Raw genomic sequence first — 25906 nt, 5'->3', positions numbered from 1 at the left:
TATTAAGTATTTATGCTCGTTCAGATATTGAAAACCCGCCCGAATACCCACAACTTGTCTCGTTATTGCTCATTTGGTACTCGTGATCGCGGTATATCGTTGTACACAGTACGTTTCGAGGACTCTTGGTGATTTTTTAAATCTAGAAATGTACGTATATATAATCATTCGGAATTGAGATACATTTTCAACTTTCTGTTACGAAACTTTATTACAGTTAAAATCAACGTTAATTGAAATTACGATTTTCTGTACAAATTAAATACAGTCTGCTCATTTTATTCTCAACTTCTGGTACCTTTAATAAAACGTAGAAAGCAGTTTATTCATCGTTCATTCGTAGAATGTACGCGTCGTGCTCGAATATAAACTGAAAAGTTGTAAATGATTTTAGGATAGGTGTTTCTATGTAAATATTCCTTTGGCGGTTACATCTGCCGCTATCTCACTGTACATGCAACAACATAGAGGTAGATTAATATTGGCTCGATCAGATGAAGTTTACTTGTTTAACCGTGTACCTACATTCTGCAAACTTGTCTCTGTACGCGGAATTAGAAGCATCGTATTACATTTGTTTGACACAACGACATCCGTTACAAATCCCCTTAGAACTTTACGCGACCGTGCAAAACTTTATGCGCGTTCTAATTTCTACGAGAAACATCTTGCTCCCATGCAAAGCATCGAAAATTTCAAGCATCAAGATTTTTTGCTACTTTTGTCGAAATTAAACGGACATTCGCCGTCTCATTGCCGCGCTTATCGCTATAACGAAAAGGATAATTGAGTGTTTAAATCTGCGCGTTGAACATCTTCCAGCTTCCACGTACTATGTACGTACGTTTCCAAATTTGTTTCTCACTCGACGAATCTCAAAATCTTTTGTACAACACGCGCAACGCTATATATTCACAAAATTTCTACAAACGTTCGAATACTTTGTCGAGTGTTACCGTGTAACAAGATTTATCGAGCGAATCGATCCGGATCTGTGTCGTGATAAAGATTACAACTTCTTCGTGGCAAAGTTAGCGACTGTTCCGCCTGTAATCGATTGACGAGTAATAAAAGCCATCGAGTGAATGGCTGGAATCGCGGGAACAGCGAGCGAAATCGTCCTGGCAACTCGGAGGGCGCGTTATCGTCGATGTAAAATTATTCGTTCTGGCAAACGGAGATCGATAAATCGTGGCGCATAGGTAACGCGCAAGTACGAGTCGGGAATCATTTTTCCGCTGTCGAAATGGCACGCGGACCCGTTAAAGCACAACGTAAACGTTTCTCCCGCTCGTTTATCTTCATTTTTTCCCTATTCCTAACCGCGTCGAATATATTTTATCGATGACGTTGGGAAAGACGCATCGACCTAAGTTGTACGACCCGGCCAAGATATCCAAGATCCAAACTTTCCGGATGGCCGATCAAAATGTTCGATTAAATTTCCCTTGGTGGAACCTTTCGAAGCCCGTAAAATCTGGAATTGCAGGCCGAGCAATTAAGGGCGCGCACAATTGCTTCCAAGTCGTTGAAACTCTTGGACCGTGGGAAATCCTTTCGGAAACAGTTTTCCAACTTCCCTGACTCGACTTCGACCGGTATAAGCCACAAGGGTGGAACGTATCCACTCGCTGTATAGGAAATGGTTGTAACGCCGCCACTTCGTCGCTTCCGTTGCTGCTACGTGTTCAAACAGATCGAGTGGATCTTTCGAGAAGATCGAGATCCACGGACGTTCAAGTTCTGCAGTTACTTCGCGAAATTACCCCAACTTTGTCAATCCGAATCTTCTTGTTTGTCGTCGCAAGAGAAATAATACGATCCATCGTTGCACCGTCATCGCTTTGTCTTTCGGTTGGCCTATCGAACGATAGTCGTCGAGTACGCTGAACGAAAAAAAGTATCTTTGGACATCGCACAGGTTGGCTAAACCTTTTTTCTCAGATTGCTACTCTATCGAGGAAAATAGCTCAGACTGTCGTACAGAGAATTACCTAAGTCGTGTATTGCGTTCAAGTAGCGAAATCTGAAAGAGAAGAACGGAGGATAAAGCAAGGAGGAGATGGATTTTGTGGAGTAAGAGCAAAGAATAGGAACAAATCCATTTCTGATTTTGAATAGACAGGTAGCGTCGTAAATCAGTCGCCTGGTAAACGATAGCGAGTGGATGTAAATTATATTTTCCCACGATAGAAGAGTGATCACGGTCACGCACGTTCATGGGGCAGCTGGATTTATAAGCGAGGAACGTCAGAAAGAAGCGCTGGATCCTCTCATAGCTGGTTTCTTTGTCTGGTCGTACTTGGTTGCCAGACGACAGAGGCATAGCGTGAAGGAGTATAGCAAGGAGGAAGAGTATAGCCGGATTAAGGTATAGGTTGAACTATATATATTGAAGTGATCACGGCTACGCTTTATGAAAGCCAACATTCTAGAAGAAATAGCAGTGACGTGTGCTAAATGGTCTGCAAATGGAGCCGATGATTACTCCGAGGTCTCTCACCCTGTTGGTAACCATGGCAATGATAGAATCAAAGAGTTTATACCGGATTATAACGTCGCGACTTCGTATTTTCTCACAGATATTGTACGAAAGCGAAACATTTTACTTTGCTGCGTCATTTTCAACTTTTACTTACAGCTTCGCGTGATAGATAAGGTATAACGCGTTATACCTTAAAAGGCTAAAAGTACGCGTCAATTTTCGAATAACTGCCAGTGATAAAGAGCACACACATAAGCATATAGAAAAAAGTATTCCATTGGAAATTCGTTAAAATTAATATTCCTTCGTCATGGGCCGGTTATGTCCGGAGGCCGTTTATTTTCACGCAAGTTCTAATTCATCGATGAACGTGGTCCCTCGACAATGGGTCGTCTGTGATCGTGCGGAAGTGCTGCGGGACTATCTGCGGTGGGAACAAGGCCGCAGCGATTCGATCATCGAAACGTTGGCTTCTTTTGTGTCGGTGGCACGGCCTCGTCAAAGGGGAATTCAATAAAATGGTAATAAAAACAATTCCGCCGAGAACAAACCCATCTCCGTCTCTTTCACACTCGTCTGCTTTCAACTTCGCTCGAAATATTAATTTTTCGTGCCAGCCACACGATTATGCTGCTTTCAGCAATTAGAAGAACGGCTCCTTTATCATATGAAATTACATTGCCAGCGAGTTTTGTTACAAATATAACTACGCGTACGGTGTAATTCGTTGCCTTGTCCTCCGTTTGCAAATACAAAGCGAAATAACGTAATTTTGTACATACACGGGGGATGATCGTATCGATAGATAATCAGTTCGCGAAACTTGTACAGTTTGTTCCTTCGACGATCGTTAAACTGCAAGCGATTAATTTACGATGCAGCATCGAGCCAGTTAGAGGATGAACAAAAGGGGAACACGAGAGACGGAATATCGGCTCGTAAAATTGGCGAAACGAGCCACCGGCGGCTCTGTCTGAAAATAACTTTTAATAGGCGAGCTTTAATGGCCGTTGAACGAGAAAGCGAGATGAACGGTATTTTCTCGAAAGTCGAGCCGCTCTTCTCTTCTGTAAATACCAAAACGGTTCTTCGAACGTCTTTTAATTGCGTCCCTCTCTCTTTCTCTCTCTTTCTCTCGCTCACTCACTCTCTCTGACGAGCTAACTCGATTTGTTCGATTTTAATCGATCGTGACTTCGGTTGCACGCCTACGTAGTCGTCCTTTTGATCTTCCTCGTTAAAATAAAACCGCACATCGGGGTACCTGTGTTTCCAGTGGTGCACAGAGGGGCCGATACGCGACGCAATTCCCACGACGACGAGGGACGAGCTATTCGTTTGAAACGTCGACCGTGTTACACACCCGATCCACCATCGAGATTCCGGATTATCCGTTTCGTTCTTCATCGTTGCTTCACTCTTCGGCCTGTTTCGAATCCCTTTTACAATCGATCCCGGCTCGCTCTTTGACGATAGACCTTCATATTTTCACGCGGCCAAACACTCGTTCGCTGGGATTTCTTTCTCGTTTTATATGTTCGCCTCGTTGATCATAGATCGGCGTGATTTTTATCGTCGTATAAAGCAGTGGACGCGACGCCGGCGAGTCGATTTAAATTTAAAATCGAACCTCACCTCTTTCAAAGCCACGAATTCGCGGATCGTGCGGTGTAAACGGAGAATGTTCCTCCGCTATTTCTACAAACCGTTTCCTACCGTATACCGCGTTGATTTGCATCTTTTATAAAGCTGCAATCAACCTTCGGCGAACGAGCTAAATACCATCCAGAAATTGTAAAATAAATGTAATTTCTAAATGAGAGGTGACTCGGCGTTGAAAAAAACATTTCCACGTGCACGACGAAATTTCGTTTATGCAACGAAATTTGTATAACGCTACACAGCACTCCGTATTATCGTATTCCGTTTACTCGCGTCCGTATCGTATCCTGCTCATGGAAATCTCTCGAACAGGAGTAATTTGAAAACTGGTCGCTCGTGTCTCGGACACAGGCTCGTGAAGGCTCACAAAATTTCTACCAATATATTTACGCAACTCTTCGAAGTTTCATTTGCATTGTGTCCTCGTTACGGAGTCAATGGTACAGTTTCTCGCTGGTAGACTTCCAGCGAATAAGAAAAGATGGAAGAAGATGAAATAGCAAAGATAGCGATTGCGCAACGTAAAATATCCGACGCGAAGTCGATCAGTCGGCTGCCACAGCCGTATAAAACCAGATCGTAACTCCTACTTTTGAAGCTTCACTGAGGAAACTTCGTTTCTACAGTTACCTCGTCTGTAAGTGTCTCGTGCTCCACACGCGATAACGTAAAGCGTACTTGGCTCGTTTGCTCTTTCACCGATGCTCCTTTACGTACACGGAAATAATTCCGACGAAAGAACGAGATACGATTTCGAGACTTTCGGCAATGAAATAACTTTTAACTTTTATCTTGATTCAAACGCCAACTCGCTAATTAAACTACACGGCTCAGGGGCGCGAAACGCCAAAGTGTTAATTTCCTTTTCCGCCTAATTTTCCTGGTGTATCGCGGTTGGCAGAAACTTGAGAACATTAACGACAGTGTGATTCGAGAATTCTATCTCTAATTTCGATCGGTATACCGTTGGAAAACGGCGGCGAAGATCTTCCACGATTTGGAATGAATTTTTATGGGTCGTTGAGTCATCGGTAGATTAGGGGAATTTTGTACATCTGCGTGAAGACTAAAAGTACAAAACTGCACGGGATATAAGTACGAAATACCTCGGAATGTGTAATGATATATCTAGAGTACAAGTATCGCGGTCATGGAATCGAGAGCATTCGAAATTTTCGATATTTCTCACATTGCTGGTAGAACGAAAATTTACAAGCGGATTCCTACGAGGTACGTGGTGTATTCTACTTTAAAAAAGTGATATCTCTGCGCGTGGTTTCAACGTAATCGCCAGAAACTGTAGCGCTCGTTACGTTAACACAAATTAATAGACGAAACAAATCTCTGTTTTGGTTTTACTTCTTTAGCCTTTAGCCTTCTTTGTTAAACATTTTCCGTGTTATAGCTGTTGAAACTGTGTTTACACGTTGAGCTTATTTGCTTCCGATACACCGATACTCTGTCGTGTATCATTTTCCAGCGGTTTCTCGGATTTTCCAGCGGCAGGTGCTCAACCCGATCGACACATCCGCTTCAACGAGCTCCTGATTCCAGCAACCGTATGTGTACGTTTACGCTCTCGAAGCGGCGATCTTCGTTCGTTTGCCCGATTACGATTAAAACGGTATTTATGCAACGGCTCTATCGCCTCTCCTCCCCACGTTTTCGTTTCAATCGGAATTGCAAGAATTAAACGCGCTCCACCAGCGAATTTCTTTCCCATTGAAATTCATCGTACCCGTCTCATCGAAATCCCTCGATTCGTTTCAGTTTATTAATTTCCACGATGCTAATGCTCGCCAGCGGTGCGTGTTTGCCACAGTCAATGCGATCAGATCGCGTCAGATGTCATTGCGATTAAGTTTTAACTTTAACTTTGTTCCATGTGGTTTATCGGTATACTCGAAGAAAGCGACATGAACGTAGTGAGAATCACAGTTAGAATATTTCAATTCTGCGATGACCAGAATGGAATAATTGGAGATTCTTCGAGCTACTTCAAGGAAGATATCACTTCATCTTGAAACCAGTTCTTCCTTTGCGGTATATGAGAGCTGCCAGGAAGTCGCACCGAGTAGGCGATAGCTGCTTCATAAATTGAGAAGTAAAGAAATATGTGCCAAGTATTATAATTTTTTAAAAGTTTCCTTGAAATTTGCGCTTTCTTATCTTATTTTCTTGCGATAAATAAATTGCTAACTACGGTAAAAATTGGCTTTGCAAAGAATTAACGTTAAGTTGAGTCGATCGAACGTTTATCCCAGTTTTAACGCTTTACGTTACATCCTCCCTCTTCAAATATGCACCGAATCAGTTTTAAAATCGAACTTACTTAAATCGCGTCTCGGTTTGTCGGTTCTAAACGGTGGAAATCGGACGTTGGTCTGGCTGGCTGGCCTTTTCTCTTTGATCAGAACAGTCAATTAATCCCTTAATGAAAAATACACAAACTCCGGTTAATTGCCTGCTTTCCGACGAGACGGGGTTTTGGAAGGAGAGAAAACTAGCGGATTTACGTGGCTCGCGTAGTCGCTGTTCCTTTTTCAGCCGTCGAGGAAAAGCAGGTCTTAAGAACGTTCGGCTTAGACGGGTTTGTATCGCGTACCGCACGTGCACCGTATTTTTCACCGGCTTTCGAGCTGTAGCTGCATTTCCTTGAAATTGTAACGCGCGAAACAACAAGGCGAACGGAGAAGAAACGCCACAAGGGAACACTGTTCAACCAAATGGAAGAGCTTAAATGTGACTCCTCGTTGCAGTCGCGATTAGACGATCGTAAGTAACTGGCTTGGAATTTTTCTTTCTCGCTTCGCACGGCCAAATTTCCAACAATTTGCCTCGCTACCGATTTTCAAAGAAACCTGGAATAATTCGCAAATGATCTCCAAAAGGAAATTGGTCCGAGAAATTTCTTGAAAAGTCCAATTCCTGTTCGAAATCCTGGATATCGTAAGAATGATACGAAATGGAAAGGATGTGTTTATCGAAGTATAATACTTCTGCCGCAGTTCGATTATTTCTTACTCCTGGTTGTAGTTGTTCGTCTCTAATCCTCGGGACCTTCGCCGGATCACGGCGAAATGCGAAGTTGAAACTCGATTCTCAAGGAAAAGTTTATTGCCGCCGTTGGTTCTCCAATCGTTGACCAATTGTTCCCTGCGCCGGCGATTCCGAGCCGCTCTTTATTGGTTCGTTCCGCGATAGGAAAACAGCGGAACAATGGGAAAGAAGTTGAGGGGAAAAGCTTCGTTCAATATCATTCCGCGAGTTCGCCAACGAACGAACCGAAGTGGAACCGAAGGGAAACTCGATTCACGGTGATTCGACGCGAGCGATCGATAAACAGAGAGAAGGGAATTGAAGAAAGTGGACAACGGGAAAGAGAAGTTTGTTTAATCGCGGTTACGTTATTCCAAGGCTTTCTCCAACTTCCATTAAATTTTGAATGGCACTGTCTTACCAGAGATATGATGGTCCTACTAAATCACCGCGCCACTCGGCGATAATGCACTGGCACAAATCGGTGTTCTCGATTCCCTAAGCTCTCGGAGGTCAATTAATTCGATTGAATTTCTAGCGTCGCTTTAATTAACCTGCCCCTTCCCCGTTCCTCCAACCTTCACTTCCGCCTTTTCTTCGTCCAAGAACATCCTCCTCTTCATTTCCACGAATAACGTCCGCTACGATACAATTTCCATCGATGGTTTACTTCGTTTACTCCTTCGAGCCGCTACTTTGCATTTTGTTTCCTTTATTCGAGCTTTTTTGTAAAATCTTGTGGACGTTTTGACGCGTTCGAGTTGCTGCGGCAACGCAAGGTATCGTCAAGTGCAGACTAAACGTTGATATCGGGCGACGTCACGTTGCTCTCAACTTGAGCAAAACGAAGATTTTTAACAAAAAGCCTGGATTACCGGTTAAGCTTACTAGTTAATTTATGCGTATTTTATGCGAAATTTGGAAGGTCTTATACGACTTCGCGTGATAATTACAACTTGACGTAATTTAATTTCTATTTTTTCTTTTTCGAAACGAGTTACGCAACGTACACATTAATCTAACTTCGTTACTTTGTCGGCTCAGCTAGATTTTAATGCTCAAAGTTTCTCAATTCGACGCTTAACAGTGAGTCTTCGGGATGCTGGATTTTACGCGGAAGAGGAGCAAGCACGAAGAGCGCGAATCGGTTTTGGGAAGAAAAAAGGAGAATCGCGAGGAACGTTCCATTATTTTAAAAGCAGCTCGAAGCAGAGGACGAGCAGGAATATTTTATACGTTCCTCGGGATGCCGAGGCGAGAAAAGAGAAGAAAATCCAATGTGGCTGTGGGTGATCGCGCTACCGTGAAATATTGGTCACGCCGAAACTTTTCTGCGTCTTTAATTAAACCGTGCTTATCGAAACTCGCCAACTTTCCCGCAGATTATCCTCTCAACTTGAAACACGATATCTCGTTAATTACTACGATCAATTACCACGTTATTTCCGTAGAGTCTCATTAATATCAATTCTTTCAAAATCGAATTTTCCTTTTTTTTTCTTTTTTCTTATAGCCTATGAAAAAAATGACGAAATTGGAAAATGGAAATACAATTTTTGTGGACGGTTTTATACAAGAAACATTAAAATTTGCAATCAGTTTTACCGAATACAGATACGTTTGTCATCTGGTTAATCGATAACTCACGAAAGGTGTGAAACGGTTAATGCAACGTTTTCATCTTTTTCTCGTTTCTTCGTCACGTTGTATAAGAAAATATACGAGCAAGCAATAACATGGTAACAAGGCTGCGATAATTTACGCGATATTAAACGCAAAAGTGAGGAAAGATTACAAAAGTATCGGAAGACAAAAGTCGTGAGCAACGACTGTAAACGTAATCGCATTCGGAAGCAATTCGCGATCAACCGCCAAACCACGAGGATTACGATCTTCGAAATTTCCTATTGTATCATTCCATCGCGCTTCTCCGTGCAATTAAACGAGTTGTAAACCAAGACGCTCGCGCCTTCCAACATCTATAAAAGCGAGAACCAGACCTCGCAGTTCGTCCACCATCCTCGGTTTCTAGCGAGCCGATAAAATCGGCCTTTAAGTTGATTCTGCGCCGACGTAATGCGACAAGGAACAGATTTTCTAGGTCGTCGACGTAGCATGAGCGCAGGAAAGCGGCGCTCTAAAAAAAAAAAAAAAAAAAGAAAAAAAATAAAGCACCAGGATGCTCGTAAATCTGCTCCGTTGCACCGACATCCAGCTACAACAGCTTCCGTAAATTCGTAACGAAGAGTTATCAGCGACGATAACGCGAACGAGCACGTTGCGGTTGTTCACTTGTAGGAAGTGAGATTAATCTGAGAAATTGTTAAGAGCTTGTCAGATCAACTCCAACAATTATACCTGGGTCGAAGCTTGCCCAAGGACAGATAAAATCTATATGGACGTACAGAATTCGCGTAACGTTACGATAAGAGTTTTTATCATTATATTATTATATTTATATTATACACATTTTCTGTCGTAATTTCAAAGTCCGAGACTTTGAGTAAACGTCCCTGTATTTTCTTTATACGAAATTTGTCCAACGAGGCTAGAGAATTGTATGCACGACACGCGTGATTCTTAGCTCGCGTTCATCATCCTCCTGCTACTTTTGCAAATATTAGGTTGTCCGAAAAATTTCTTTCGTTTTATGAGGAAATAATAGAAGCACAATGTTTTTTGTTTTATATTATTTTGTCAAATTCTGTACGATCACGTTTCACGTTTGTATGAAGGTGTATTGTCGTAAAAAATACGTTTGCGGAGAAAAGACACTTTCCGGACAATCTAATAGTTTCTACAAATTCCGACATCGTTATCTCGCACAAATGCAAAATCCTAATCGACTAATTACTTTCTTGATGGTTCAAACAACTTGTCGCATCTTGTACGAAATGAGAAAGCGACCTATGACAATGGGAGTGTACATCGAGAAGAATACCCTTCGGCTGTTTAAGGGACTTAATACTTCGACGTCTTCGCAGCGAATTCGACTGTACCTTCTACTCCCGGCGACGTGCGTTTCTGGTTCGAGCAGACGAGAAACGTGTACAGCGCTAAAATGTGGGTCACGCGGAGAAAGAGAGGAAGGGAGGAAGGGGAGGATCTATTCTACCGAAAGAAGGTGGACGAAAAGCACCGGGGACAAAGCCGGAACAAAGAGCAGCCGTATCTCTTTCTCTTTCTCTGCCTCTTGTAGCGTATTTTTCACGAAACGAAACACAATTAATTCCCTCGACGGGTGGCTCAAATCTCGCGCATCCTTCCTCGCAATTATACCATGAACGCTCGTCCTTTCCCCTTTTCTCACCCCGCGGTCGCTCTACTTTTTTTCCCTCGAAACATCTCCCCTAGCAGAGGGCAAGGATTCGATACTCGAAAAGTGGTAGAAAAGCGAGTCAAGGACGCAACATTGAGCGAACATCGAGGACAACTTGGACGTTTAGAAGAGCCGTGATGGACGGATTAATGGATCGGCTGTGTACGGTCGGCGGAAAAGAGTCCTTGGTAAAATTGCCGTCTGTATTGCTTCTCCGATGCGGTTAACTCGCAGCCGTACGCGACATGCCTGGTGATTTTTCAAATGTCACGGGTTGATTTACGCGAACGTTTCGCACGATAATTCCCATCGTTCGTTCCGTGCAAATGTTTCATCGAATAACCGATGCGAACGTCGAATGATACGAGAGGAATTCGTTTCTCCTATGTCTTTCGATCGATCGCAACGCGGTAATTAAAGGTATCGAGGAAACGATTGATCGATGAAGAAAACCGCGATTTCCATGCATTCGGGCAAACTGGAGCAAGGTCCTTTCCCGTTTCTGAAAGAAGCTCGAACCTCGAGTAAAAAGGCTCGATCCCTCGGCCTCTCCTCCGTCCTGCATCGTCTACTTTCCCGGCTCGATAACCATGGCTATCGACGACTACCTTCTCGTCCCGTCGTTTCCCATCAATTTCACTTTCACTCGGTGCACGGAGCATTTATTAATATCCGTCCCCTGTCCACGATACAAGCAAGATGCTAGTAGCATCATTGGACGTGATGACGCGAGATATTACGTCACTGTTCCATCGTGTTATTAATATCCATAAATCGAGCAGATGCGTGCGTAACGAGCGTTCACTGGGCCCTGCGTCTTCCCTCCGCGGCTATTAATACGCGCGCCGATGTTCCTTTTCGATTCTTCGGCCGCTCGACGCGCGCTCATAATTTACGCCCACGCCGGCAGAGATCTTGAATGACAGCGTTTACGAGCGCCACTTGCAAACAGGATACTTGGCAATTTGAAGCAGCAGATGCGAGAGCCGCGATAAATTACGCGTCCGTTTCGCTATCGATTGCTACGCATCGTGGCTCGTGACTGATGTCTGTTTTACGCGAGTCTCCATCTATTTTATCGCACTGACGAATGTGCTTCGAAACAATTTCTCCATAAATCTTCTTATCGCTTTCTATGTCTCGCTTTGATGCGCGCTATCCAATCCTTCGGTGAGATATTCGATGAAACATCGAGATTTAGTATACTTGCATCTAAATTAAGAACGTGGTATGTTTGACACGTTGCAGTATCTTTTGCAGCCACTGTACACGTTGAATTCGTTATCGGACATGTAGTTACATACCATGTTGAGTCACGGTTTAGCAGCGTGTTTCTTGCTACTGGCAGATAGGTAGCGAAGATATAGCCGAGAAAAATGAGTCTCTTGGCGATGTCCGTAATCGTGCACGTGAGATAACAATTTTAAAGAACGCTCTGTGTGTCGTGGTTCGTGGGGTCGTTTGCCAGCTCTTCCCGACCTTGCAGTTAAAAGATTCACATTAATTACACCTTTTATCTAACCGTGAGCAATTAAGGTGATTTAAAATCACGACCTAATTAGGCGGTGGCTCTTGATAAGAAAATCATTGATATTCTTTTTCTACGATTGTCTTTGAAACTTATTGCACATACCGCGAACGTTTCATCTCGTCACGATTCATTACAAAACTATCTTCTCTCTAAATAACGACGATACGATGTTGTAATAATTCAAACAAACATACTTTTGTTCACGCGTGAACGTATTATCGATAATAAATCGTTAGTCGTATTCTCTTAGACCTTCGATATCCGTAACCTTGTTCGTTTATCAGCTAAAGACGATTATTTGCTAAATAATTATTAATTAATACAGCGATGTTATTATTATTCTTCTTCCTCTAATCATTCGTTAGCTTTCGCGTCAGAGTGACATAATCTCGAACCTTCGGTGATTCATTCTCACCTTATCGAGGCCACAAGCTGTCTCTTATCGCCAGCTTCTCGAGACTGGCGCGTGCCATACACGCGACAATCGGCCGCGTTCTTATGCATTATTGCCGACCATTTGCGTAATTGTCTGACGGTATTTGTCCTCTACTATCGTTGGGATGACGTTCGCGATATGGAATGAGAACGTTCGTTTCAATGATGCAATTGTCGCGGTATTCTTCTTCGAATCGATCTTCTCTTTCTTCAGGCCGAAGCTACGACTCGATAGATCATCGCGCTATCGATCCACGATCTTTCCCGGAATTTCGAAATCGTATGAAAGCTACGAGACAAAAGCATGATAAATCAGATTTCCTATCTTTCTTTTGCGGAAGATCAGTTTCGATCTTTTACGCGCTAAATATGTATCTTTCCATCGACTTGGACATTTTTTCAAGATATCGCTTGTCTCAATGATCACGGACGATCATAATCTCAGCGACCAAAATAGATACACCTTTTAAAGCAACTTTTAAATGTAAATTTTGCACCGAGTTAATAAACTTACACAGCGTTACGATGCTACGTAAATTTCGATAATATCACGGTGTTCTGTGGACTTGGCTGGGACAAAGTGCTACCAGACGCCAGAAACAAAGTGTCGCGTTTACCTTACCTTGACGCTTTATGTCCGCGGGTTTATTCGCTAACAGCGAAGCAACTCTTCACCAAAAGCACGCTTGAAGACTACAAAGTACTGCGAACTAACGAGCGCCCGCGCGACGCTTAATTAGTTCTAACGATCGTATCGTCACCAGAGGTGGTCAATTACCGGTGTTGTTATCATCGCGTCGCGACGCGGCCCTCGCAACCTCATCGTGCTATCTTCCCGCTAACTACACAACTTTACACCGTCTCTTATCTACCTGCAGTAGCAAGTAGTAACTAAGTATTACATACTTGCTCGTGGAAAACGCGAACGTTCGCGCCTCCCAGACGTCCATGTACGTAGTTGTCTACGACAAACCAGACGATACGATAAGAGAAGTTTCTTCGAACGGGTTATGTAACGTTGTATCGTCTGACACGTTATATCTATGACGCGAGGTTCACGGGCGTCTGTTGTCGCGTTCAAACACGCGATTTCTTCGTTATCTGCGCTACCTGCACATACTCAGTCGTGTGGAATCAATTCGAGTGGATACTTCGCCTTTATCTTGCTTATTTCTAGATACTCGCGTTCCATCGCGAATGTACAAGTACACTGGCTACGAGAAGTACCTGTACAGGGCGAATAACATGTCGAACGAATGGGAGGCGACTCCTTGTAGAAAAATAAGAGAAAAATATGCAATACAATTTTTCTCTTTCTCTGAGTCTAAGTCTCAGACTTAGTTTTGAAGAAAAACTTTCTTCAAAAGAGAAAATCAAGTTTGAGAATTTATCTAGTGTACTTGAAGATGGCTAATTCCGAACTAGACAGAATTAAACAATCGACAGATGGTCGTTCTACGTGTGGAAATAAATTGAAAACGTAGAACAAAATGCTTCGTTTCCGAGAGAAATAAATTTGAAAACTTGTCGGACGGATTCTTAATTAAACGTGTTCAGTTTTCTTGCAAATGGAGCCTCGTACGGAACGATTTTGTGTTTCTAAAATAGCAAAATGAGTATTCTCGGACCTGCTGCCGCGTTGAAAGTCGACACAGTCTTGGTTTTTGCTGTTTGGCCTTCGTTCGTCTCTCATTTTCTCCGACTCGACGCGTCGTTCGTGTGTCGAATCGACACGATGGTAGAACATCAATGAAACGAAAAGATAAGTAATTAACATTGCTCTTTGTCATTCGCATGCAATCACGTTATATACGTTTCTCCTTCAGAAATATCGGATTTCGCTCGCACGTCAAAGCCAAAAGGTTTCAGAAAGATCGCTCTATAAATGGCCGAATAATATGATCTGTCACCGTGTGAAACTTCGCTTACACAAAAGTGTGTCAAATTGAACTGACGAAGGGTTAGATCGTGTAACATAGGAGTCTTCTAAATTTGAAAAAAATAGAACTCGCAGAGGCAAAAGATCATTTTATGGAAATACGGTTCGTTTGTCGACCATTCATCTTAATTTTAATATTATCCCGTCAACGGTGACAGAATAATATCACTCGGGGAACGTAGCGTGGATCAGCAAGGTGAAGTTTCATCTTCCGTCGACACGTTTAATTCCGCGGTCGCGATTATCGCGCGATGTTAACGCGTTCTCGTCAGCCAGGAGAAGCTCTCTGTGGCTGCGCGTGTGCGATACGCGACATCAATCTATCGCAACAGCGGTAGTGTTAAAAACAGCCTCGATGACGTTTGCCGGACTTATCTTCCTGATAATTGGCAGTACGTCACGGCCATTGGCCAATTTTCTGCCAGTCGTCACATCGATGTAAAAATTCCAAGAGAAAAATCGAGTAACTTGTATTTCTCTTCTTCTTTTTTTTTTTTTTTTAATTTCTATGTGACATCGACGGTGATACGTTTTTACTGAGCCGGCAAATATAACTATTACACGAGGCACAGCGAAACAAATCAAATTTTACGGATCATGCTGAAGCCTGAAGTGCAAGTTTTCCAGGGACTTCGGAAAGATCGCGATGTAACGAATCGTAAAGCACGTATGTAACGAACAGAAATTAAACGAACGTAACTTTTCTGGTCGACTACGATGTCGCGTTATCGGCGAAAGTTGTCGACAATTTCGCTGTTCGAAGCCGAATCCATCGATTACACGAAGCAGATATTCGTTTGAATCGAGTCAAGCCTTTATCAAGCAGCACACATCGTTGCCCTTTTCGTCGACCTAATCATGGCCCGGAAGGTATTTGCAGGCCATTAAGCGTGCTTTGAATCCTTCGTTCCGCTGAATTCTTAATCAACTTCCGTTCGACTCTCCGACTAACCATCCGCTCCAATTAATCAATTAATTACTCGAGAAGCGGTTATAAATGCAGTCCTCTTACGTTCGACTGAAAGCATCGATTATATTCACAGACAGCTGTTAGGAGAACGTTTCGGTTCTCTAGGTCGTGACACCAATCCTCGGCATCTTCACTCTGACGTTATCCAAATTTCAAGACTTCTCCTCTTCCGAACAACTTTCCATGGGACCGGAGGAAATGTCCTCGTCGAAGGATCTCTAAGAAATTCCGCGAGATTTTATTCCGAGGCTCGTCTTGTCTACCAGTAGTCGGAAATAAATATGTAGGTTATCAAACTGGCGGTTGGTCGAGAACTATATAAAACAGCGTGAGATTATGCACGAGAAAATACGTGTTAATGCATATGCATGAGTCGCCGGTAGCCGGTGCACGTGTAACGAAGCTTCGTAATATGGAAATCATGGTGAGTGAAACCGACATTGGAAGCGGGAATTTCTTTCTCTTGGCGCAATTCCTGCGGACCTTGTTGCGCCAATTGTTTCGATTATTTTTCTTACGTTATATCCCGCTATCCCATAAAATCGCTGCAAGTGTCTTCTAATCTTTTTTTTAACTACACGCGTGCCCTGCCTCGCGAAACGGAATTGTTTAATCGACGATAACATCTCAACACTGGGCGTTTCAATTTTTCAGGAAATTTCCACCCTCGGTTTTATAGATTCGCCTATAAAAAAAAAAAAAAAAAAAAAATAGAAAAAGACACCTTGTAGTCATCGAAATTCGTTGGTGACAGATAGTTCCGTGGGTTTTCTTTATCGGTTCGGCTCGTAAATCTGGTTTAAAGGTTGTGCGGGTGATCCAAGAATCGATTGCGAGCTTGGTATTCCCAGGGACAGGAATTTCATGTCTGCGAGAGCAGCAGCCAGCCCGTGCATTCCTTCTTTGGAAGGAGATGTCTCGTCCATCGACCAGCGACCCTCGTATCTTCGCTGGATTTTCGCATTATTGCCGCGAAATCGGCGTCGCGGGAATCCCAAGAATCGGACGAATCGATATCCTGCAGCAATAATATATCGCATCTTGACGGCTTCCTTTAGCGAGACTCGCAGCTAAAGAGCAGTCTTGCACATTCTGGCATTCTCGAAATGTTCGCACGCGGATTTTTAATTGCTTACGAGCGAAACAATCTGTTTACGTCAACGAAACAAGCGCGCTTTCCCAAGCGACGTAACGCATAACTTTGCAATACGATTTATAAAGTGCGTTCAACGTTTGTTAATTTAACGTCTTAGTTGGCGGGTTAAGAAAGCTTCAACTTTAACAAGAGCAAATCGATGTACTCTCTACATGTCGGCCATTCGATTCGCAAATTAGAATAAATTTCAAACACGCTTCGCGTTAGTTTGAAGTATCTTCCTCGATTTCTCGTGTTTGAAACTCTGTTCACGCGCGCATCCGTCAACATGTCGTTGTTAACCCGCTTTATTACTGTTAAGGTTATTGCATGTATGTGAATACAAAGGAACGCGTGGATAAATTGTAAGATAGAAAGTATATATATTTTGAATATTAAAGTGTAAGTACAAAGTTCGGAATATAGTATGAGCTGATCCAGATCCACACTATGACTGAAAAACCCTGAAGCCAAAGTGTAGCGTTTATGGTTTGCCTTCTATCGATGGCTGTCGATGGCTTCAGTGCTTGAGAAAACTAAAGACCAGATGTAGAGTTTTCTTAGAAGTGGTGACCACTTCAACACCCTCCTTAAAACTCTACATCCTTACATACAATTATCTCTTTGTAAATATTTGAAGCTTAATTTCATCAATGCCTTTCTCTTTACCATTCAAATTAATTTATTACTACAGAGAAGACTTAGCAGATCATGTAGAGCTTTTCCTTTTTTACAAGTGATAACCACTTACGAACAATTACGAATCAAATCTCACGGATCATCGAGTTTTCGTGGCATTATTCGCGATTTAGAAACGGCAGTCGAAGATCGTGTAAAGTCTGGCGTATTTCGCGAACATGTCAAGCGTAAACCGAGCTTAATGCGGCTGAGCCAACGTTCGAAACGAACGAGCGGAGTTGTTACAGCGGCATATACAAGACAGCTACTCTCTGCATCCGTTTCCAAAGATTCTTATGTATTTGCGGGATTGTGCCATTACGGAGTCGGTTTGCATCGCGGATAGCGTCTACTGGTAACCGATTCTACTGTCGTTCGTTACGTATTCCAATAGCTGGAGAAGCCGAACGACGCGTTGTAAATCGATCGAGCTCTGCTAAATGCTTCGTACGTTGAAACTTACGTCCATTCACATTGGATCCAGTAGCGGTAAATGCGTGAAGCAGATTATATAATTAACGATTTATCTTGTTCGCTGTTGCATGAAATACCAGCGGACGAGTCTTACGAGCTACTCGTATTCGTCTGTAGTCTTTACTTTTTCTTTTTTGCCTTACTTTCTTTCCTTCTTTTTCTTTCTCCTTTTTAAAATTTTTTTTATTTTCACGTTGATAAATCAATTCACGGAAGGATCTGATCGAAGCGTTCTCTCATTTTTCTTCCTCGACCGATAACTCCGCCAAATAGTACGATTTATTATAGCGGCGTGGCAAAAACAATAGAACGCGATTCAGTGAATACACTGTAATAATCTATCGACTGGAAATGGTAATTTCGCGGCAGCGTGTATCGAGGAAGGAGAAGAGAGTTCTGCTCGACCTTCGAATATCAATTAAAGAAGTCCATTTGCAAAGACACCGCTTGCATATCATCGGCTACGATCACTTCTAGTTCTTCGCCGATCTTTTCTTCGGTAATGGCCCATTTAACGGGTAATCGTTGCCTCGATTAGCCTCGAAAAACGATCTTTCTACCTCGAATCCGTCAAATTGGCGCTCTCATTAACCTCGAGATTTTGCACGATTAGTCAAATCGAAGGTTTTTTCCTCCAGTCAGCTGTTAATTGCCGAATGTACGATAATTTAGATAGATGGCCAATTTTAAAAAAGAAAGGGGCAAAGAGGAGAAATTTCACAACACCTGCGAATCTTATATTATTTTTATATGTTTGATGTAAAGAGGAAAGCCATATTATGATGATTTTGTCAAAATAAATTTGTCACGATCGTAAGAAAAAGATCAGCCGTTCCTCTGACAGAAAAATCCTACGACGTTTCACATATTTATTATATTTTTACTAATTCCTGCTAATATCGTCATGGAAATTGTTACGATCGTCGTTGCATTATCTATAAGTTGTAAAGTGCAACACTCACCTCCTTGTAACTGTGGTTCGCCTAACTCGACATAGAACAGCGCGTCCTTCTCGTACGAATCCTCCTCGATGATCGACAGCTGGATCAGCTTTCTGAAAGAAAAGCGCAAGAGAAAATACCGTGAGATTACTAATCGTGTAACAGGGTGGCTGAGTTGGGTGTATGTTCTGGCGAGTTTGGCGAAAGTCGAAGGTAAAGTTGGACTAAACTTCGTAGCTCTAAAGAAGCCCGCAGCTTTAAGGTACGCGTTGATCCTGCCTTGTCGCGATATCAAAAGAACTTCCGGTCTCGGGATGAAAACGCTCTGGCAACTTTTCCGAGTCCATTGAATTCCTTTTGGCGCCGTTGAATTTTATGCATCACTCTCGGATAACTTACAAAATTAAGCAACTCTCGTTGACTTAATTTCCCATTTGCAGATAGCAAGAAGTAATTTGTATAAATTTCATAACTTCGATAAACGATTTTCCTAAAACGAAGGCTCTTTTTCAAACTAGAAAAATTATATAATTTGATATTCTCAACGCGTATTCTGATGAAATCCCATATTGGAAACCAATACGAGTCCGTGAAATATAATAATTTTGGAAAACAAGAGAACGAGAGATACAATAATTGTTCAATGAACGACTAACAGATGCGGATGGAAATTTCCTCTATAATTGTTTTACGGATGCCGTGAATACGATTTCCCGTTGGATTGCCGCAAATTTAAGACGCGTGTCGTGTTTGCGTATCGATTACGTGAAATTGATTAGAGGGATTTCGTTTGATCGTCTTGTGGAATTAACGACGTGGAAATTCTGTACATTATGATCATTACTGTAGATCGCCTCGTAATCAGATCCAATAAGCGCGAGTTATGGTAACGTTACACTAACCGTCCGGTATCCATATCGTCATAAAGCCAGCAAGCGAATGTAACGTAATATCGATGTCGATAATTAATTACGACGTATCGCGTCAACCGAACGACACCCAGCTATTCTACTCGCTTGTCGAGTAACGCACCCTCGCCCATCCAATACTTACTAATTATGCATCTTCTCCAATATAATTTCAACGAAAATTTCGCCGCCGAATGAAGTCGAAAGGAAATTTAATCGCACGCGTCTTGTCATAGTCCATTTAATTTGATACAATTTTATTCGGCTCCCCTTTACGCGTAAAATAACGTCCGATACAAAGTAACATTGATGTCGAGACGAGAATAATACTAAGTACTGTTGCACACAGTTTAGACAGCTGTACGTACACGCACCTAAGTATAATTTACAAGCTTACACCATATTCTTTTTTCAGCAGTTGTCTTTCATTATAGCAGGCAATCGAACAATATGTCTACTTGACACGCGTACTTATTCGCCGTACGGTAGATAATCGGAACGTCGATTTGGCCCTCGGATAGAAAATTCGAATTAGAAAAAGATCTATTGGCGTTCATAAATCGTATAATAAAATCATAGAAAACTTTCGATGGTGTAACGTTATACAAGTATTTAGGTTTAATGGAATACTTAGTCGGTTGGAAGTTTCATCGAATGAATTTCACGATGTCTGAGTCTATTTACACTTTCCTGTGTTTCGTGTTAAAATTCCGAAAAAGTGAAGTTGCGACGAAGTTCTCGGATAATACGGAACTTGGGTTAAACAGCAGTCGGATAACCGAGGCTACATTGTATTACGTGTTAGCGTCTAGCAACTGTATGTTAAAAGCCGACACATAAAGTAAGGGCACGTGTCTGGTGGAGTTGGACATATTAAACTTGACCAAGCCTAACAAACGATGGCTATTAATGTCATTATTTATAATATCGTGGCGTAGAGAATGTTCGCTAATGATCCTACGCTGCTCTAAAGGTTTTGTATTAAAAGTGGCCATTATTCTAACGTAAGCATACGCAAATCATATGCAAGCGACGTTAGTCTGTCTAAAAGATTGCTCTCTTAATTCTGTATCTCTAAGAAATGTCGTTTACTTGAAAGTATCCATCGATCGATTTATTTTAGAAATTTCGTTCAAAGCTCGCGGAACATTGAAAGAAGCGTTAATTACGCGGATAAAGTAAACGCTAATTAAGCATCGCTTCTTATAACTTCCAGGCTTGTCGATGTCGAAGAAATTCGAAAAATATACGAAGAATGTACGAGAGGGTAGAGAAAAATTTTGGGAGAAAAGTTTCGTCACGCTCTCGGCTTGCACAACGTTGGAGTTCGTGACGAGACTTTTCCATAGGCCTTCATATGCATACGCGTTCATAATCGAGTAACGGCCGACAGGCTGAACGATTCGACCGCTTTTGCCAAATTAGACGTTCAAATTTGAAATTCAAATCGATCCGGAGTAGCAGCGAAATCAATTTAGCGTGCCATCTGGCTCCGACAACGTCGAATCTCGTCGACGCTCGTCCTAAGCGTTCCTCGTTGCATACGTTGCCACACTTATAAACACTTTGAAACGCAGCTCATCTCGCGATGCGTCTCCTTCGTCCGCGTAATCCACGTTCGCTTCCACTATCTGTACAGTTTTTAAAGGAGATTGTCAGACGATGATCAACGATGGATGAACATTAGCAAGTAAAAAAGAAGATTGTTTTAAAGATAGGAAAGTAAGTGTAGTTCAAGATTACTCGGAAGAAACTATACCACAGAGCGAACGTCTAGACTCCACGGAGGACCATAAATCTGAGACGAGCAGCCTGGATGGGAAATGAAGAAGAAAAACTATGCGAAGGTCGTCGGAAGCAAAGGCAAATGGAAGGAAGTCGCGTTTGGTCTGCGCGATGTATATATAAATTGCTTTAATATTCATATTCCATGCTAGGATTATTTTGTAGTTAAGGTAGATATAGCGAAGGAATCACGATGGCAGCGTATTTTTCATTCGATATCCACCGCTGTTCGAAGGCAAAGTGTTCCTGAAATAGCTCTGACCTTAGACTTGAAGCCACGTCGCGACGATAACCCGCTGACTTGGAGTGTACAGACACAATTTGCAGCCAAGTATATACCGCGTCGATCGATATCTACTCGGTCGTATGCGATACTAACCATCGTACAGACCCAGGAAATAGATTGGCGCTCGCGTTAAACCGAAGTGCCATCAGGCCAGAAGTCGAATTGTTGCAAACAGTGGACGAACTTGCTGCCAAGGCTGTCAGCGTGTCGTTCAACTTCGAACTTTGTAAGTTCGTTAATCATTCGACGGGATCGACTTGGCGGCGTTTCATTCTTAAACGAAACTTCGCCATCTTCTTGCGCTTGCTCTCTCACAGAAATCAGTTGGCAATACTATGTGAGAAGAGAAGCGAAAATTCGCGAGGATGATGAGTGATGAAAAAGGTCAGTGAGGGACATCAAATATTTAGAGTGGAATATCGATACCGTTTGATCGACGTGCATCTACGTGGAGATTTGACTACACGTGGCAAGAATGTATGCGTGACGTCTTCAGCCCTCGAAAGCTGGGTCAATTCTGACTCATGCAGATGTTTCACGTTTATTACGTTTCAGGATTCACATTCACGTGTTATTATTCTATCAGGCTACACGAAGCATTTTATTTCTTATGGAAATTTACTTATCGTATAAATTTACTTTATCTTTAGTTATCATAACGCTATAAAATAAAATATTCGAGAAGCCAGTGACCCCAAAGAAGCGAAGCTGGAGGTCCTTCTGAAAATTATACTTCCTTTATTCTTTCTAATAAAATTTCTCGTTAAACGTAGCTCTACCTATCTCGCTTTATATTTAACATACGAGAAACTGCCTGTAGCTCAACGTCATCGCGATACTTGCATTTCTATTCAGCCAAAATAGCGGAGTAATCGCGAGAATCAATAGTCCAAGTTTCCCATAGACTAACCGGGCTAACACGCCTATACACACGGCAGTTCTCTTCGGATCTAATTTGCGGTGTTATATCAGTCACGTTATGAGTATTGTCCAACCGACGACGCGTTCCAATGTTATTCACCGCTACAGCACCATGGTCACGGCGTTAACGCAAATGTGTATTAATCTAATTAGGTCTGTTTACGCTGACTGGCCACTCGTCCTCGCTGTTCCAATGCTATTTAGCAACCTCGAAATCGACTAAGTTCCATCGTTCCCTCTTGTGCTAATGGTACACTCTCGTACCACGATCTGTGTGGTCAAACGTCATTCAACAGCCTTCGAGCAAACGTATTCGCACGCGGTCGCGAGCTATTGAGTTGGCAACTAAGTAATTGCGAATTTTGTCATTACCATCTAGTGACAAAATCCGCAATCATTTAGTTGCCAACCCAATTGACCAACTGTCGTTCGAATCGAATATACAGAACGTGACGAAGGTATTCGAAGACTTGAAACTTTTCATAAATATGCGACGTGAGTGGTTCGAGACATTTTGAAATTTTGTTAGAAGCTTCATCGCGACCAACGTGATTACGTGGATCGCGCGATGGATGACACGATTGGTGAAATTTTAAAAAGAATCGGGAAATGTATATGCAAGTTGCACGAACCACTGATCAGAGTGTTGCCACTCGATGCTAATTAAAAAGATCATCGAACAGTGTTTGAACGAACCGCGTAGAGCTTCGTTTCATCATCGACTCGAGATCAATTAATCGGTTCGAGAATAGCTTCTACGGCTTCTCTGCTGACGCTGATGCGGGTTTAGTCTATCGAATACGTTGTAGTTGGCTTTTGTTTGGGGCAGCCGTTGTTTCGATGAATCTGGCGTGAGTCATTGAGATGAGAGAATGGCAGTCGAATTCGGATGTGAATCGCATAAAATTAAATAGAGAAAGTATCGAATGTTTAATTTGAAATTGATCATCGTCGAATGTAAGAATTGCTTCTCATAGTCTTTCTTTCTCATCTTCTTACGAAGAGTACGAAGACGTTCGATTTTGTAACGACACAATAAATAAATGTATACAACGCCGAGAGACGCTGTTTCATAGGAATTTTTATTCCAAGAGAGTAGTGATGCAAGAGGACCGAATAAAAAATCGATAGGAATCGGTCGACGGAGACAGGAAACAGTCCAGGAGGCTACGTGTGCGGTATTTTTATCGCGCTTAAACGATCCGTCAATACGAAAATTGTCCCTGTAATAGGGCAAGGCCGACGAATCGTTTCCCGGCTCAACCTTGACCAGGGGAGATGGGATACGAAAATTGAATTCTTGCAGAATCCGGTCGAGCTCCTCCGTAAATAGGAGTTCGTCCTCGGTGCTCGTAAAACTAGGCATAACTTTGTTTTTGCCGGTGACAAGATTGGAGGGACGAATTTTATTCGTCGATTACCTCAAGGCAGAGACCTTGATTACGATGCATCGTAAATCGTGACGAACCTCGTCTCCATGAGAACCTTGCAAGGATAAAGTTAAAATAAAATTACATTATCGTCTCTGTCGCATTTTTATGCTTTTACATTTTCATACGTGCAGCTCATGGAGGTATTTAAACTTATTATAGAAGACTTGTACGTGTTATACATATATTCTGATTAATTAAATTCTCAATTTTTATTAATAGCAGAATTTGCATAAAGTTAGAATTTACATAAATGAATGTACAACTTTAAATTAAATTTCGAAACCGGTCATTCGACCTGATAAGGTTAATGATACGTCGCACATTTCACACTATGGCTGTCAAATACTCGTAAATAATGCGTTTTGCACACTTGTATCTCGAAATTGGTGCACATTCGTCGCGGATAAATGTTCCAACAGGCTGGGAGGGAACGTTTCGACCTTTCTTTTCTTTGTCTCCAATCTGGCAACTGAATCGACCGATCGACGATATCGTTCGGTCCGGTTTAGTCCGAACGAGCCAATCCAATCCATCTGGAATTCGATTTAACGTTCGCGAAACCCGCGAGAACGAGCCCGAGTGAATAAAATTGGCAAGTTGCATCGACCTCTGTCTCTCCGACGCTTCTTCGATTTTTTTAACGCGATAAATCAATCGCTGCTCTACGGTCAAGGATTACTTGTTTAATGTTCTTCGTTAACGAAATCGCGTTCTTCCGTTTAAGAGCTTCCAATGTCTCGGCCATGCAAACTCGTAGTATTTGGAGCAGAATAGAATTTGTACACCAACGGGACTCTGTTCCATTTGTTACGTAAATAAATAATAACGGAAATCTCACTAACGTGTTACAGAATCTCATGAATATTCCTGTACCGGAATGGCAAGAAGAAAGAACACGGTTCGAGATAATCGAAGTTCCTTCAAAGAGAATCTCCTTCGCGCGATCGTGTGATTGGAGCCGCGATCTCGAGACTACGTAGAAGGCTTACATCTTCCTTTTCTTTGCCGTAAGTACAAATCCGACAAACTTGATCTCTTCTGAGCGCGTATCAAAAATTTAGACTTATCCTCCGAACAAAGAATCGAATTCAGCTGAAGACGTTGCGAGAGAATCGTTCCAGGATTCTTCAGAGTGCTACCTTGAAAACTGACTGTTGCCCCATTAATCTTCTTTCTTTCCACGACATCTCTCCTCCAACGGCGTATACTCTAACACAGCAAAGATTTTTCGTCCAAAATCGCGCAGCTCGATGACGTTTCAGCAAAAATTCCGATTTAAATTTTAATAATTGGTTCGCTTCAATCGATAAGATCCTACGTTTTGGCTGGTTTCGCGTCCTTCGATGGCCAGGATTACCTTTCTTAAATCTTCAAACGCTTGTTCGTCCACGTCTGCTGCTCGAATCTACCTTTTGCACCATAAAACACTGAACGACTTAATAAATTGTCCCGAAATCTTGACGCGTTTCGATCCTCGGATTTTCTTTTTTCTTGCTCCTCCAACAGCTTCGGATATAGTTTACTTTCTCTACTTTCATGCTGATCACTTTTTCTATTCTAGTTGTATACTATAGGGTGTACGGTCCGAAAACAAATGAACGTACAAAGAAAATGTATAGATAAAAGTTAAATGCTAAGGTGAAACGAGTATGCATTTGCGTATGCTTTTTCTTTTATTTCGATTCTGGAATTTCGATCTCGTTTCGTTGCATCTCGCAGAAACTTGCCTCTAACTTACAGTTCAAAGCACGTGTTCGCCAGATAACGAGAAATCGATGGTCTCAGTAAGATCCCGGTCAAAGGCTGAACTTCTGAAAAGCGAAATGTATGCGACAGAAAAGAATTCGCGAAAACCAAGGCTTTTATCCAGCATCGTCCTATCTGCAATTTCTGCTACGTTTGCGAGTAACGAGGATAATATTTCTCGTCGAGACTCACAGATATTTTAATAATATTCCGAACATG

At 42.2% G+C, this 25906-nt stretch overlaps 1 protein-coding gene across 3 annotated transcripts in view; it reads right to left on the bottom strand.

Annotated features, from left to right (window-relative positions):
* Positions 1 to 25906, bottom strand: part of Calx (sodium/calcium exchanger 3) — a 121476-nt gene that overhangs the window by 63253 nt on the left and 32317 nt on the right. For all 3 annotated transcript variants that reach the window (XR_011801104.1, XR_011801103.1, XM_072013217.1), the window contains exon 3: positions 18630 to 18721. Coding sequence is in view for 1 of the 3 variants with exons in the window: in XM_072013217.1 (XP_071869318.1) it covers positions 18630 to 18721 (92 nt within the window). In the remaining 2 variants the exon portion in view is untranslated. The remainder of the gene's footprint in view (positions 1 to 18629; positions 18722 to 25906) is intronic.

Source organism: Bombus fervidus, chromosome 11, assembly GCF_041682495.2.
Source record: "Bombus fervidus isolate BK054 chromosome 11, iyBomFerv1, whole genome shotgun sequence".
In the NCBI taxonomy this organism is placed as follows: Eukaryota; Metazoa; Arthropoda; class Insecta; order Hymenoptera; family Apidae; genus Bombus; species Bombus fervidus.
The sequence above is the reverse complement of the archived record's forward strand: the minus strand, read 5'-3'. Positions and strand labels throughout refer to the sequence as shown.